At 36.0% G+C, this 16,934-nt stretch overlaps 1 protein-coding gene across 3 annotated transcripts in view; it reads left to right on the forward strand.

Moving 5' to 3' along the window:
* Positions 1 to 16,721, forward strand: part of LOC133301567 (uncharacterized) — a 41,064-nt gene extending 24,343 nt beyond the window's left edge. The window contains exons 6-13 of one of the 3 annotated variants that reach the window (XM_061501216.1): positions 7,468 to 7,653; positions 8,510 to 8,617; positions 10,821 to 11,323; positions 12,228 to 12,327; positions 12,419 to 12,478; positions 14,749 to 14,841; positions 16,036 to 16,155; positions 16,246 to 16,721. In XM_061501216.1, the coding sequence (XP_061357200.1) occupies positions 7,468 to 7,653; positions 8,510 to 8,617; positions 10,821 to 11,323; positions 12,228 to 12,327; positions 12,419 to 12,478; positions 14,749 to 14,841; positions 16,036 to 16,155; positions 16,246 to 16,569 (1,494 nt within the window). In that variant the 3' untranslated portion in view covers positions 16,570 to 16,721. The remainder of the gene's footprint in view (positions 1 to 7,467; positions 7,654 to 8,509; positions 8,618 to 10,820; positions 11,324 to 12,227; positions 12,328 to 12,418; positions 12,479 to 14,748; positions 14,842 to 16,035; positions 16,156 to 16,245) is intronic. The other 2 variants (XM_061501217.1, XM_061501218.1) reach the window with 2 other exon arrangements.
* Positions 16,722 to 16,934: the final 213 nt, after the last annotated feature.

Genomic DNA, 16,934 nt, shown 5'->3' on the forward strand with positions numbered 1-16,934 from the left:
GCCTTTGTTAATCTACAAACTTTATTTTCTCCATTCTCAGAATCAAAACCAGGCGGGATTTCCATGTAGGCTTTTTCTTCTAACTCACCATTGAGGAAGACATTTTTCACATCAAATTGATTTATATCCCAATTGTAATGGGCAGCAAGGGATAACAAGACTCTCACCGTATTCATCTTTGCAACTGGAGCAAAGGTTTCTTCATAATCAATGTCATAGGTCTGAGTGTAACCTTTGGCGACTAATCGAGTCTTATATCTCTCAAGAGTGCCATCAGAATTATACTTCAGGGCATAAACCCATCTGCACCCTACTGCTTTCTTTCCGTTGGGTCTATCAATAACCTCCCATGTTTTATTTTTCTCCAACGCATTCATTTCCTCTTGCATGGCTAGCCCAATTCCCATCTTTCAATGCTTCATGTACTGATTTTGGGATTGAAATTGTAACACCCCAAATTCTGACAATTTATAATAGCATAAATAAATTCAATATTTTTATAAATAACAGCGGAAGTTCAAAATAATTGAATTTGGGAATTGTTACCGCCGCACTTGTACAGGGACAAGTGCAAGGCTAACTCTATTACATTCAAATAAAAATCTAAGACTATAGTTTTTTTTTTTTTTATACATAATATTTATGACAGCTAGAAATATCCGAGTCGTGATCCTCACTGCCCACAGCTAGCCCCATCCTTTGCAACATGCTTCACTGAAAATCTGCTCCCCCGCAGCCGCAGGATCATTGCAGTCAAACAAACACAAAAGTCAGCAAAACTGGTAATCCCAATCAAGATACAAAACGAGGATAATATAACCCAATATCAATCAAGACATTTTTTTAAGAATAATCAACATAATCAACTCAATTAATATTTCGAATATGTCATTTATTCATAACTCAAGCAATATTCAAATATGTCATTTAATCATAATCAAGTAATAATTCAAATAAGAAATTTAATCATAAATCAAGCAATAATTCAAATAAGTCATTTAATCATAACTCAAATCAAGTATTAATATCATTATTAATCATGTTTAAGATTATTTAGTCCATTTAGTGTATAAGGGTAATTGTCAACTAACATATTTAGCACAACATTAATCATAATATGATAATATTCACAACTCAATGACATTCTTCATAATCAAATCAAATAACAATTTTCATTAATAATGTTTAAGTTCATTATATTTAGTGGGAAGAGAACCATGGTAGACCCGGGAAACCCTGCCAGTCTACCCCGTGACCCGGGAAAAAACCACTGTTACCAGCCACGTATAATCAAAATTGGCCATAATCAATTCACATCTTCCTAGTGTGCACACCTCTTCCCAAAGTTGCTACTAGTATCCCGGGAAAAAACCACTGTTACCAGATACCACTTTGGGAAGAACGGATACAATCTTTTTCACATCAATTTCACATCGGAGGCATAAAGCCCAAAAGTTGTGTTCATCACTTTGGAAGGTACCATCCCAAAGCTATCCTCCCACCATTAATTTATTACAAACACACACAATCAGGAAAGATTCAATCATAATTATTTATTCTTTAAGTATTATCATCTCTAAATGAGTTACTCAAGGGCATTATAATTTTCCAAAGTATCATAATTCAAACAACTATTATCATAAATTTTTGAATTTATATAACAATTCAAATCTTCAACATTCATCATAGTAAAATCCAAATCCGATCATCATCATAACTTTCCAATTTATTCAAGGATATGATAATTCAAATCTTCAACATTCATAACAGTAAAATCCAAATCCGATCCTCATCATAACTTTCCAATTTATTCAAGGATATAATAATTCAAATCTTCAACATTCATCACAATAAAATCCAAAATCCTCATCATAACTTTCCAATTTGTTCAAGGATATAATAATTCAAATCTTCAACATTCATAACTTTCCAAATTTATTCAAGGATATAGGATATAATAATTCAAATCTTCAACATTCATCATAGAAAAATTCAAATCCAATCATCGTCATTCAAATAATCCCATCACATCAATTATCATAGTTATAAATATTCAAATTCAATCATTAAAACACATATTTGGAAAGTTTTTCTTAAAGAGTATTATAATTCCATAATTTTCATAATTATTCAATAAGATCCATATATTGCACCTGAATTAAATCTTATACCATACATTGCACATAATTATAATTTCTAAAATAATAACATTTTATATCATATATTGCACATAATCATAATTTCTAAAATAAAAGTTTATATCATATATTGCAAGCTTATTCGGAATTCAACCCACTAGGGCTAGCCTAGTGGTGGTGGGGTGTGTAGTGTTTAGTGGGTGTGTGTGTTGCAGTTCGATTCCCATGTACTTCAAAAAGCTTATTCGGAATTCTCTTTCATTCTAAGGAATAACTTGTGTCCATATTCTAATTATCATATGTAGTAATTTAAATTTAAAAAAAACAAATACCTATATATATATAAAAATATTCATACAGAAATACTAAGAACATCTAGGGATTAAGATTACATCCAAGTTTTATAAAAGGAATAACCTACGAATAGGATTACATATACCAAAATTCATATCAATATAATCTATGACTCTCTAGGGATTAGGATTACTATTAATAAACTTCAAACAAAATTATAACCTAAGGATTAGGATTACACATATCAAACATATAACTACCTAAAGATTAGGATTACACACAATAAAAATTTCATACACAACGAATCTACAACCACCTAGAGATTAGGATTACCTAGTCTCCGTTTTTGCTAACTTCTAGAAGAGAATAAATTGGGGCAGAGAACCGGTTGGTAACCAAAAGAATATAGAAAATAAAACAAATAAACTTTTGAAGTAAGAAGAGAGAGTAGTAGAGGAGAAATGTTGAAGAGTGAATTAGTTTGTTTATGCTAGGCCTCTATTTATAGTTGAAGTTTTGGGCTCGGATATGGGTTTCGTGCATTTATTTCCTTTTTCTTTATTGATGTATTTGACTCAGATATTGACTTCATACATTACTGACTCAATGCTAACTCATTATATCTAATCAAATTACCAATCAACATTACCAATCAATCATTACCTATCAAACATTATCAATCGAACATTATTAATCAATCATTATTAATCAAACATAAATACATAACTCATCAATCAATTAATAAATCAATTAATCATAATTTATCATCTAATATATATATATATATATACATATTAATATTATGTTATTATAAATAATTTAGAGTATTACAAAGTATCAAAATTATTTTCCAATAGCACTCATATCGCACAAGATAAAATTAATATTCTACTTTGCTATCTATCACCATAATATTTATTTATATATATCTATATTATTATTACTACTAATTTATAGTTTATTATTATTATTATTTTATTAATAAAAATATGGGGTATTACAGAAATATAATCTAGTGCTGTAACAAAGCTTTTGTGTTGCACAAAAAGATTAGTAGAAGAAACAAAATGGGAGATAGGATATTGAGTACAAGAGGGACAGGAGGAACAAGATTTCTTGGAACAAGATTTTTTTCCTTTTCTTAGGGCAATGGGTAAATCATCAGAATCAGTAGTAATGGGTAAGTCATCAGAAATATGAGTTTCAGGACTTACCAATGGTTCAGACGATTGAGGTTGCTGGTGAAGCAATGTGGGTTGTTTCCTTCTATGATATACCAACTCAGGTGTCACAATCTTCCGTATCTCTGGTGTACTTGATGGATCAGTCACAGGAGGATCAGACACAGGAGGAACAGAAACAAGAGGAGGAGAAGGAGTAGACACTGAAGATTCTAACTCAAAGAAGGAAGGTGATGAGTTTTCTGCTGTATTATTCTCCCCCTGAAGATAAGGACCTTGGAAAAAGGACTCAGATTCCTGAAATATAACATCCATAGAAACAAAAAAATTTCGACTGCCAGGGTGATAGCACTTGTAGCCCTTTTCATCAGGAGCATAACCAAGGAAAACACATTTAAGGGCCCTAGGATCTAACTTACTGCGATGATGTTTATGAACATGAACAAAGACAACACACCCAAACACTCGTGGAGGAAGACTCTGCATAGTTGGAACAAAAGGGAAAAAAGAAGTTACTGAGTGAATAGGACTTACATTGTCAAGAACCCGAGTGGGTAAACGGTTGATCAAGAACGTTGCAGTAAGAATGACATCTCCCCAATAACATTTGGGTACATGTGTTTGAAACAGTAAGGCACAAGCAACTTCAAGAGGGTGATGATTCTTTCTTTCAGCAACATCATTTTGTTGGGGGGTGTCTACACAAGTAAGTTCATGAATCATACCGTGACTTCGTATAAATTGGGAAAAATAGTGATTAACATATTCAGTACCATTATCAGTCCTTAGTCTCTTGATTTTTTACCAAATTGGGTCTCAACCATTTTATAAAACTGAAAAAATAGTTGTGGTACCTCAGACTTTTCACGCATTAAGTAAACCCAAGTTACACGAGTGCAATCATCAATAAAAGAAACAAACCATTTATTACCAGAAGAATGAGGGACCTTAGCAGGACTCCAAACATCAGAATGAATAAGATCAAAATGTTCAACACTTTTAGTAATACTAGAAGGAAAAGATACACGATGATGCTTAGCAAACTCGCAAACATCACAATGAAAAGACTCAACAGACTTAGACAAAAACAATGACGGAAATAAAGACTTGAGTAAATTAAATGGAGGATGTCCCATGCGCTTATGATGAAGCCAAATCAGAGAATCAGCAGTTGACTGGCCATGAGACAACAAGATGTGATCCTTAACATTATTTGCGGGAGATTGTGACACCAAATAGTACAGCCCACCTTGCTCTTTAGCACCCCCAATCGTCTTCCCCGTGGCGAGATCCTGAAAAACACAGTGAGTAGGGAAGAAGGTTACAGTGCAATTCAAATCTTTTGTAATTTTATGAATAGAAAGAAGATTAGTAGAGAGTTTAGGGACATGAAGAGCATCTTTGAGATGTAAGGAAGGTTGTAAATTTATGTTACCAGAACCCGCAACTGATGTATGTGAGCTACCAGCTATGGCTATTGTATGAGTGCCAATGGTAGGGTTATAAGAAACAAAGGAGTCAGCACAACAAGCCATATGGTCAGTAGCACCAGAATCAATAACCCAAGAATGTTTAAAATCAGTACAAGAAGTAAGAAAAGAAAAAGTATTGGAGCTCATACCAGTTATAGCCAAAGCACTAGTATCAGATGGCTTACTCAGAGAATCAAGGATGGTCCGGAGTCGTTCCAACTCATCTTGATGAAATGCAGGTTGGGTCTCATTAGGTGCAGGAGCTATATCAGAGGAAGTAAAATGAGCTTGACCACGCATCCTTGCCATCTTTTCTAAGACCTTTTGCTTTCCATGGAGGCGAAAGCATAGATCCTTGATATGATCTTTCCTTCTACAATAAGAACACCAGCGATCATCTTTCTTAGGTTTAGAAGATGCACCATCAGAAAATTTTGTAAAAGAACTCCCTTGAGAAGAACCGTCTCTTGTGGAAATCATAGTAGACCCATCAATGGGTTTAGAAGCAACAACATCAGGTGATGACAACATGGCAGACTTATATGATGTGACAGAGTTCATCATAACTCCCCGACGAGTCTTCTCTCCCCGAACAGTATTGAAGACAGCGGAAACGGATGGAAAAGTATCTTTGCCAAGTATCTGAACTCGAATAGGATCATACTCAGAATTCAATCCAGCAAGGAAATAAAAAATACGCTCATTTTCCACCTCCTTGGCTAAAGCCGAAGCATCTACAGTACATTGAATTTTCAAACTCTGAAATTGATCAAGTTCAGTCCACAATTCCTTCATAATACCATAATAAGCAGTCACAGATAAGGAATCTTGTTTAGTAGAAAAGATTTTATTGCGCAATTCATAACGCGCAGCCATATCCTGTTTTAAAGAGTAGGTCGAGCGGACAGTTTCCCAAATCTCTTTAGCAGAAGATAAAAACATACAGTGACGACCCACTTTAGGAGTCATCGAATTCCACAACCATGTCATGATAAGAGAATCCTTATTGTCCCAGACAGCAAAACTAGGATCAGTGGCAGCAGGAGCAGGGCCATCAAGATGAGCAATCTTATTGCGACTCTTGATGGTAGTACGAATAAGCTGAGACCACGACAAATAATCTGACCCATCAAGTTGATAACTCTGATGTAGACTTGGAAGATCATTGTGACCAAGAGCGGTCACCACAGATTGTTTAGAAGAGTTTGCAACAGTCGAATCAGTGTCAGAAGAAGCCATATTGCAAAAAAACAGATCAGAAAAATAGCACAAAGAAGCCAAACAACACACAAAGTATACCCAAACGTTGTCGGATCAGAGAGCAAAACACAGATCCAGGTAGAGGAAGAAGAGACGAGCAGAGCGCTTTTGGTCGGAGCTGGAAACTCACCGCCACGCGCCGGTGAAGTTGGCGGTGCGTGGGTTTCACACGCAGAGAGTGTGACGGCGCGTGCAACGTCTGCCGGACCTGGGCTTTTCACCGCGGCGTCGTCTGGAGGCTGCGGTCTCGTCTGTGGCTGATCGGAGTCCAAACGGTCACCGGAAAGTACTGTTCCAGTGATGAACAGTGCGGTTTGGGTCGTTTTTTTGAAGATCTGGTCGTCAATCGATTGTGAAACGTCCGCGAACTGATAGATCCGAGAAAAAGGAGTTGTAAACAGGTCCTCTCGGTCCATAAGGTCCCCAGAAAGTTTTCCATGGCGGCGAGAGGCGGGAAAAAGAAAGGTTTTTGTTTTAACGACGGTAATTATGGAAGCTGAGCCCTCAGAATCGAGAGCTCTGATACCAACTTGGAAAAAAGGTATTCTGATATATTATTGAATTGTGTATATTCTGTACAAAAGGTTCTCTATTTAAAGAGATTACATGACCTAATGGGCTAAGCCCAATACAACAAATCAACATCAACATCAACAACACCTTTATCCCAAATTAATTGGGGTCGGTGGTAGATGAACCCAAATGAAAGATACAAAAAGATTGAAAAAAGAAACATAAAAGTAAAAATAAAAATAAATAAATAGAATAGTATAGTAATAATATATATATATATATATATATATATATAAATATAAAAGTAAAAAAGAAAGGGAAAAGAAGAAGAGGGGGAAATGAAGGGGAAAATGACTAAAAAGGGACCATCTGGAACATAGGAATAACAACGGGTTTAACCCTCCACCATGCTTATAGCTTTTCTCCATTCCGTTCTAAGGTATACCGTCCGCCAATCTATATCCCACTACATGAAATCTTGTTTTACTACCTTCCTCCAAGTAAGTTTCGGCCTATAAATAAATAAATAAATAAATAAATAAATAAATATTATTATTTACAATAGCCGGAGATTGTTTTAATGTTTTGTGCTTTGCATCTTTTCTTCAGGTTCAAGACCTCCTATCAAATATTGCTGTACTGGAGACTACGGTATCAAAACTAGAACAGGAGACACTATCTTTGCATTTTCAACTTAGTCAAGAAAGAAATGAACGGAGGCTTGCAGAGTATCATTTTAGGCATTCATATTCTCATTCAGTATCTCCTTGTTCGTCTGACATTATGAATACCCTGGTACTTTGTTTTCTATGTGACAATTTAACAGTGTGATCAAAACTGCGATTAGTTCGGTTGTGACTTGCAGTATGAAGGTTCCTCTCATCTAAAATTCCAAGGCTGTATAAAGACTGTGAAAAACTTTAAAATCTATTAACCGCGTTATTCAGCTGCTTGTATTTCAATACTATAAGGTGCACAAATTTTAACATTTGTTTTTTTTTGGGGTAAAAGTAATACCGCTGGCATATTTATCACATATTTTCAACTTAAAATGAAGTTTATTATTTATTAAATATTCAGTATTATTTTATTATAATTATGAAATATAATTATAATTAGTTTTTTAACATATTAAATAAAACACAACTATTCAACCATTGAAGCAAGGGTTGATAAGGTGTGATTGAAGTTGAACCATGAATTGTTACTTATACAATTTTGATAACTTTGCCACTGAAGCTATAATATTTGCTCAAGCCTGTTCTTAGGCCAATTATAATGTTAGTTCTACTTTCTTGTCTATTCATATTTAAAATTTATATGTATTCCTTCATATGATTTTAAAGATATTTTTAAACCATTAAACCACTTCCCGTTAAACTTGACTAGCGAGTGTGGGGTGGAGGAAATCTTTGTACACAACCTTATCTTTGCATAATTGCAAAGAGGCTGTTTCCTGGTATTGCATGATAAAAATAAAGACATGTGCTCAATTGACTGCCTCATATTTTAAATGGAAAAGTTCTCTCAAGCATTGTAGGAGACTGATTTGCATTGTTGTTTTACTTTTAGTTAGGTTGCGAGGTTAGGGATATGAGAAACTTCCTTGCTATTGTTGTCATTTTATGCACTATGGTCAATATATTTACAGATCTCATGTTCTTTGAGGTCCTCAAAGCAATTTGCTGGAAGTAGCTCTTGCCAAATGCTAGATCAGTCATCTGAATGTACATGCAAATGTGGAGAACCAGTAATGGAGGTACCTTTCATACAAATGTAATATGTCGGAATCTATTTGACCCTTGAAACAGAATCTTTCTTTCACCAAATGAACAGAAAACATTTGTATTTTCCTTTTGAGTACTTTTATATATGCTGAAAATAAATAGGACGATTATTGTTAAGGACCTATGAAGGTAAGCGGTTGATCAAAAAGACTGCAGCTAACACGACTTCTCCACAATAAGAACTAGGAACAGATTTCTGGAACAGTAACGCTCTAGCGACTTCAAGGAGGTGACGATTTTTTCTTTCAGCAACCCTGTTTTGTTGAGGGGTATCAACACATGTGAGCTCATAAAATATACCTTTGTCTGAAATGAATTGCGACAAACGTTGGTTGACGTACACAGTACCATTATCAGATCTTAATCTTTTAATATTCTTACTAAACTGAGTCTCGACCATGTGATAAAATTGGATAAATATCTCTGGTACTTCAGACTTGTCTTTCATCAAGAATATCCATGTCACCCGAGTACAATCGTCAATAAAAGAAACTAACCACTTTGCACTTGAAACACTATGCACTTTAGAAGGGCCCCAAACATCAGAATAAATCAGAGAAAAAGGTTTAGTGCTTTTGATAGCACTAGAAGGAAAGGACATTCGATGGTGTTTTGCAAATTCACAAACAATCGCAATGAAAGGTCTCAACTGACTGATTTAGAAATAGAGAAGGAAACATTGACTTCAATAGACTAAATGGTGGGTGCCCCATTTCATATGATCACTTCCACCAGAATCCAAAATCAAATCAGTGCAAGAAGAAAGAAGAGATGTAGAATATGTGTTCTTACCAGACAAGATCAAAGAATTGTCAGGCGACTTACACAGTATCAATAGCGCCTTAAGCTGCTCCAACTCCTCTTACTGAATATTCACATATGGGGTAACATTATCACACTTCCCATGAAAGCAAAAACACGTCTCTTGTGTGTCTAGCACTCTTACAATAGGTGCACCAACGTCCCATGGACAAATAAAACAGATCAAAGAGAACAACCCAAAAGAAGTGGGTAAACAATGAAGTCAAAAAAAGTCTTTAGAGAGCCCAAATAGCAGAACAACTTCAAGTTTAAGTCCAAACAGAAGCAAAATTATTAGATCTGCAAAAAGAGGAACCAGAAAAGGCCAAAAAATCTGCAACATGGCAAAAAACACACAAACGCACAACCAAACGATGTTGTAGAAGTCTCTGAATGTCCCAAACAGCAACAAAAAATTCAGATCTGATCAAAGGAGGCATGAGTGGCCAAAAAGATCCAATTTTTATGACAAGTAGAGGTCTCTGAACGTCCCAAACAGCAACAAAAAAATCAGATCAGATCAAAGGAGGCGCGAGTGGCCAAAAAGATCTAATTGTTATGACGAGATCAAAGACCTACTGCTGGAAACGTCCATAGATTGATAAATCGGGAAAAACGGAGTCAAACAGTGGTCATCTAGGTCCAAAAGGTCTCCGGAAAAATTTTCCGGTGGCGGCTAGTGGCAGCAAGAGGCTAACAAATAGGATTCCGCTCTAATGGAGGCAGTTGCGGAAGCAGAGCTCTCAGGATCGTGAGCTCTGATACCAACAAAAAAAGAAAGAACTTGGAAAGTAGGATTGTATTATATGAAAATTGTTAATTATAAATGTACAAGAGCTCTCTATTTATAGAGACTGAATGACCTAATGGGCTAAGCTCAAAGAAGATTCTAGAATGAAAAATAAATAAAAATAAATAATTACAATACAATTATTTACAACAGGGAGTTTAGTCCATGAAGAGTCACAAAATTTCCATTTTTTAGGCCCATGTATCTGCAATGGTCACTAGTCAGATTTTAATGTGGAGTAGCTTTATTTTTAATATCTGCAACAAACTATGCCTGCCTATGATAGTAGGGTTCTCCTTTGAATCCACTATCAAACTGATCAAATGAATACTTACCATGCTTGAGAAGAACAAGAAGAACGTTTTGTTTCCTTATTTTTTGTTATGTATTTTCTATGGAACCTGCATTAGCTGATTAATTAGTCACAAATTCTTTATATGGATCTAGATCCTTACCTTATTATGTGAAATTTTGTTCTTATGTGTACAAGAAATCTGGAGGTAGGTGCAATTGAAGCTTCTTTACAGTTTTTCAATTTGGCTTCAATTTTTACAGTTGTTGTTTGACGTGTTAATTTGCATCAGAATGCAGCACACTCAGTTTTGCTTTGCTATGAAAAAAATGAGTGTACAAAATTAGATGGCAAATATTATCAGCTGGCAGATTTCAGGAAGCTTCCTAAGAGGATGCCACCAAAGGGAATTTGGGATGAGCCCAATTTTTTATCAGAGGAAATGGTGAGATGTATGAAAGACATATTCATATCTCTGGCAGATTCTGACTTTTCAACCAAGTCCTCTGTGGTAGAGAGTCAATGCTCGGCACAATCACCACGTGGACATCTGCACAGTTCATTGTGGTGGTCATCATCTGAGCACTCCACAACCTCATCATGGTTGCAGAGCCCACAGTTCTGTGGAAAGGGTTGTGAAGCATTGGCTTCTGAAAATTCTTGGGATCCATACCGTGTTTGTGGAAAATTGAGTTGGGCTGATATTGGAAATTATGGATTAGCAATTGAAGTCTCTTGGATGTCAGTTGGGAAGAAGCAATTAGAGTTTGCTGCTGGAGCTCTACGGAGATTCAGGTATGTTTTATCCCATAATTTTGGTTTCTTATAGTGTCTCTTTTGTGTCATTTAAGCACATTATTCCAGTATGCGGTCCCACAAGTCCCGAAATCAGTGTAATGGCTATGCAGACAGAACATAAAAATACTATTGCTATGTAGTATAAGGAAAAAGGAAAAGACTACTAAATTGTGGCCATTATTTTGGATCTTTGCCCTTATTTCTCTTGAAATTTTCTTGACTGAAGTTCTCTAATTTTATTATTTGCTTCTTCATAGTTTTGCTAATTATTTTATTCTGCTACATCTTTTTTAATCCACCTATTGCAATTACTATGGCTATCTTTTGCATCTTTTCTGGTTCATCTTTCTTGTATTAGCATAGGTGTACTCAGTTTTATGCAGGATGCCCTCTGAACTGATAAGAATGCTTGACTAATAAGATTAATTCGTACATATGCCCTTTGATTATATCATATTTTTTACGGTTTGGAAATTTTCATATCGGTAACTTCATTAATTAGATTTTTCTAACTTAGTTGGGTGTGCCCAAATTCTAAATGGCCTTGTTTGAAAAACACAAAGGTGTCGTTTGATCCATGTAGCCAACCCGCCGAGTGGAAAATTTGTTGTTTTTTGCGGTAGTTAGTTGTACCTAAATACTGCTTAGTATGTGCTTTCGTTCTTAGCTATGGATGAATTATAAAATTATTGAGGGTTTTCCCTATTCTCTCTGTCCTATAATTCTTTCCTGCATATCTCATCTCTCTATGCATTTCCTTCATTTTTTTTACGTCTTTTCTATTCTCTCTGCTTATTTTTCTGTAGTGGTCTTACATCACAAACAGGGCAACATATATCAAATCTGTGTTATGCTTTGATCAAGCCAATTCATGTGCTTCTACTTTTGCTATTGACTACAGAATACTTGTTGAACAGCTGACCAAAGTAAATCCCATCCATTTGTGCTGCAACGAGAAACTTGCTTTTTGGATCAATTTGTATAATGCATTGATCATGCATGTAGGTATCCTTATATTTATGATTAAAATAATGAATTGCTACAATTTCATCATCAATTTTTTATTGTTGTTTTGCCCCTCCATGTGAACAGGCTTATTTAGCTTATGGAGTCCCAAGGAGTGACTTAAAAATGTTCTCTTTATTGCAAAAGGTTTGGTTTCTGATTTTATTATATTTCTGGGGCCTTTTATTTTCCCTGCTTCCTGAGAGTCTTTTCCTTTTTCATTTCCATTTTGGACTTGTAAGGGAAAGGGGTAATTTTAAGATGCTGTATAAAGAGTTCTTATATATATTTGAATGAAAAAGGGACTGTAAATTATTTCTGAACAATACTTAAAGATGTGCATGGGTTCATTCTAATATATAGACCTAGCTAAATATTTACTTTCCTAAAGCAACGACTAATAAGAAGAAGCTGGCTTCATAGACTTGCACCTTATCAAAGCTGATCCATCATTAGGTTTGTCGGCAAGCATGACAGCTCTTCTCCTTGAATAGTGTAAAAAACCTGAGAGAAAGGGAAGTTTCTCCTTTCTCAGAATATGAACCCTAATAGGATCGTACATGGAATTCAAACCTGAGAGGAACTCAACGATGCGGTCTCTTTCAACAAATTTTGCCAGGGTGGAACCGTTCTTGCTGCACTCTATTTTCAGATTTTGGTATTGATCTACCTCAATCCATAATCCATTGAGGATTAGTAGCATGTAACTGAGAGGGTCCCTCGTTTGGCAGAAAAAATCCTGGTTTTTAATTCATAAAAGGAGGCTATGTCCTGTTTTATGGAGTAAGTCTTACGAAGGATGTCCCAAATATTATGGTCAGTGGGCAAGAACATGCAATTCTAACTAACTTCCAGTGTCATAGAATTCCACATCCATGTCATGCATGAGAAGGGACACTTAATCATTGCTGTTATTAAACTTTAGGTCTTTCTCGTTAGGGGCTTTCTCTTCAATGTGGTTCAGCTTTTGTAATCATTTGAAGATATTACAAAGGACTTGCGTCCATTGTAGATTTTTTGCCCAGTAAAGTGATATAGGTAGGATTAGAACTTGTAGGTATTGGAAGTGAGCGGCTTGGTATTGGACATGGTGGATTAGGTAGTGGTAGATTTGTGGGTCATCTTAGAGTCTGACATGGTGGGTATAGGTGGATGATGTGGCTGGCTCATGGAGGAGATGGGACATAAAGCTTGTGGGTAATTTTGTATGGACAGATAGAGGCCAGATCAGGGTAGAGGAGGTCAAGTTGAGCTAGCTGCAACTAGTGGGGGACCGATGCGCGGAAGAACAATGTGTGCGTGAGAGGGTGATAGGGCAGTCGGCTGTGGGTCATCAGTGGTTGGATGGTTTAGGGACGGCAGACCTATAGGTGGGGTCACCGTTTGGAGAAGTTGCAGTGACGGCTCAAGTTGCTAGTGGAGTCTTGAAAGCAATGAAGGCAAACAAAGGCAGGAGACCAGCTGCAATGACGATGACTACTATAAAGGCAGGTTAGGTTAATTTGGAGTTCCCCATATGGAGAGCTTCTATACCACCTTGAAAGAAAAAAGACAGAATATTATTTCTAAAAATTGTATTATAGGGCATGGTTTCACTCTAATATATTAACTTAGCTAAATAATGACTTGTCCAAAATAACGTTGAATCTGTGGTAACTAATAATCTTTTCTACTAACAGAATATTTTACAATAATTACAGGGAATATTATGTTTTAGAGTACAATTCGTATAATTAAAAAGTACTGTATTAAGAGTATTCTTGTTATGTCAATCTAGCATTGGTGATTTACGATTCTAAAATTTTAGTGAAAGATTATGTTTTCTGAAGTTGTTTGTTTCTTCTTTCCCGCCTTTTTTTAATAGAAAAAAAACTTGTTCTTCTCGTAAAAGTGTGATTATTGTATTGGAAAATGTGGAGGCTTGAGTCAGAAGGAATCACATTGGCATATGGTATTTATTTGTTCACATAATCTTCTTGATAAACCCTCAGTCTATGATGATTTATTCCCTAGAACTAGAACTTCGAAAATTTCTTTCTAAATGCCATATAGCTGCGAATTCTGCTTGTTTAGATATATCAAAGGTTATGCAATTTAAAGATTTTAGCTGTCCATCATGAATTCCTAGTGTGGATTGATTTAATGCATTCAAATTGATCAATGATATATTCAACTATGTTTGTATATGATATATTTGTTTATGTTAAATATTGTTTTGTCCAATCATCAGATCATCACCTGGTGTACAAGTCTTAGGTTTGCTTCGGTACCTTTTATCTTCTCCAGTTTTTCCTTTTATAAATGATATGGGAGCATGGAAATCCTATCCATGAGTGAAAAATCAATATAACATAAATTTGTTGATTGATCTTTACTTATTTTGTATAAAGTTTTGATTTTTATCTTTATTAGTACAGGCTGCATACATTGTTGGGGGTCGTTCTTTCAGTGCAGCTGCAATTGAGTACGTGATTCTGAGGATGAAACCACCACTTCATAGGCCTCAGACAGTATGTCTTGTTATTTTTTTGCTTATAATGATGTGAACTATTATTAGAGTTTTTCTTTCCACACTGCGGATATTGTCGGTCGGGTCCAGGGGGAAGCCCGTGGCACCACATGTGAGACTCATCTCACATTTGAAACCACCACCAATGAAGTGGATCAAATACACCAAGTGGGTCCGACACCACATTTCAACCCAAAATCTTAAGACATTGGGTTCATGGGTCCTTCCACTTATATACTTTTCACTTAGCTCATTACCAACCAATGTAAGACTCATCATACTTGAATATCATAACAATCCCCCTCTCAAGTGTGAAAACCCAACATTGATATGCTTCCCCCTCAACCGAGTACCTCGGGGCCAAAGTACTCATCCCGCCTCCTAGCCATCACCAGGCTAGTCCAAGCCCAAACTCGGCTCTGATACCACAGTCAGGCGGGTCCAGTGGAATCCCGTTGCAGGGGATCACCACCAATGGGCTAAGTGGATCAAATACACCAAGTGGGTTCGACACCACATCTCATCCCAAAATCTTAAGGCATTGGGTTCATGAGTCCTTCCGCTTATATACTTTTCACTTAGTTCATTATCAACCAATGTGAGACTCGGTCCTTCGACTTATATATTTTTCACTTAGTTCATTACCAACCAATGTGAGTCTCATCACACTTGAATATCATAACAGATATTTCCAAATTACCCTTCCATCGCTTCTTGTATCCCGAATGACAATAACTTAACGTATTCAGGTACATCTAACATTGAACCCATTCTGCCACATTGTCATTAAGCAGGATGGGGATTGCAAATGTGATATCTATTAACGAATTTTGAGTTAAGAAAGATCGTAAACTTTACTACTTTGACAGTAAAGCATTGGCTGTTAATGAATCAATAGAAAGGGAAAAGTTAGTTTAAACTCGTAAAAGGCAAAGGCCACAGTTGCGTGCAGCTCATTGCTATGTTCATGCATTCTGCTTAAATACATTTAACCTTTGTACCCATTATGTTTAAAACTCCAAAGTTGTGCACACTAATCCAATTTTTCTTTGCGGATCCCCCATCATCCGGAATTGTCTGCATCTTAATCGAAGAATGGTTTAGAAGTCAGAAATTTTGCGAGCAGCATGAAAGTGGGGGTTTAATTTTGGGCTATATACTCCTGAATCACAGTTCCTGTGTATTGTGTTACTAGGCATTACTTCTTGCAATTCACAAGTTGAAGGTATCAGAGGAAGAAAGGAAGCTTGCAATCGATGGCTACGAGCCTCTTGTAGCTTTTGCTCTCAGCTGTGGGATGTATTCCTCTCCTGCGGTAATTTAATTTAACTTGTTATTGTGGTGATGGCTTTTGCCCTGTTTCTTTGAATAGATTTGATTTTATGTTTGAAAATTACAAATGCAGGTAAAGATTTACACTGGTAAAAACGTTAGGGAAGAGCTTCAAGATGCACAGCGTGATTACATTCGTGCTGCAGTTGGAGTTAGCAGTAGGGGGAGATTGTTGGTGCCCAAATTGCTTCACTGCTTCGCTAAAGGGTTTATGGATGATGCCAATTTGGCTGTCTGGATATCAAATTATCTTCCACCGCCTCAAGCTGCCTTTGTTGAACAATGCATATCCCAGAGGCGGCAGAGCATTCTAGGTTCGCGTAACTGTGGCATACTTCCCTTCGATTCACGCTTCCGCTACTTATTCTTGCCTGATAAATTGCCCCCTAATCATTAATTATGTTGACCCTTATGCTATTGTTTGCTGTGCTGATATTTTTTTTGTATGATTAAGCAGATTGAATATGATGGAAAAGAGAGTTTTGTTATATTTGACTTTGTCTGCCTACGCCTGTATCATCTTCTCACAACAATCTGTTTCATGCTAATCACCCCCGTGCAAATTATTGCACTTTTTAAAAGTTATTTCCAAAACTGAAGACTAGCTGTTGTTAATGTTTCTACTATTTTTCAATCACATTATTAACCCTCTATTGTCTAATGCTATAATTTTAGGCTTTTGATGTTGCAACAGGGTTTTTCCCAGTTTGTCATTCTCGCCCAATATCAATAGCTAATTAATTAAAAGTACCGTTTGAAATA

This window comes from Gastrolobium bilobum, unplaced genomic scaffold, assembly GCF_033153095.1.
Source record: "Gastrolobium bilobum isolate Gb01-03AN ecotype WA unplaced genomic scaffold, APGP_CSIRO_Gbil_v1 utg34075, whole genome shotgun sequence".
NCBI classification, from domain to species: domain Eukaryota; kingdom Viridiplantae; phylum Streptophyta; class Magnoliopsida; order Fabales; family Fabaceae; genus Gastrolobium; species Gastrolobium bilobum.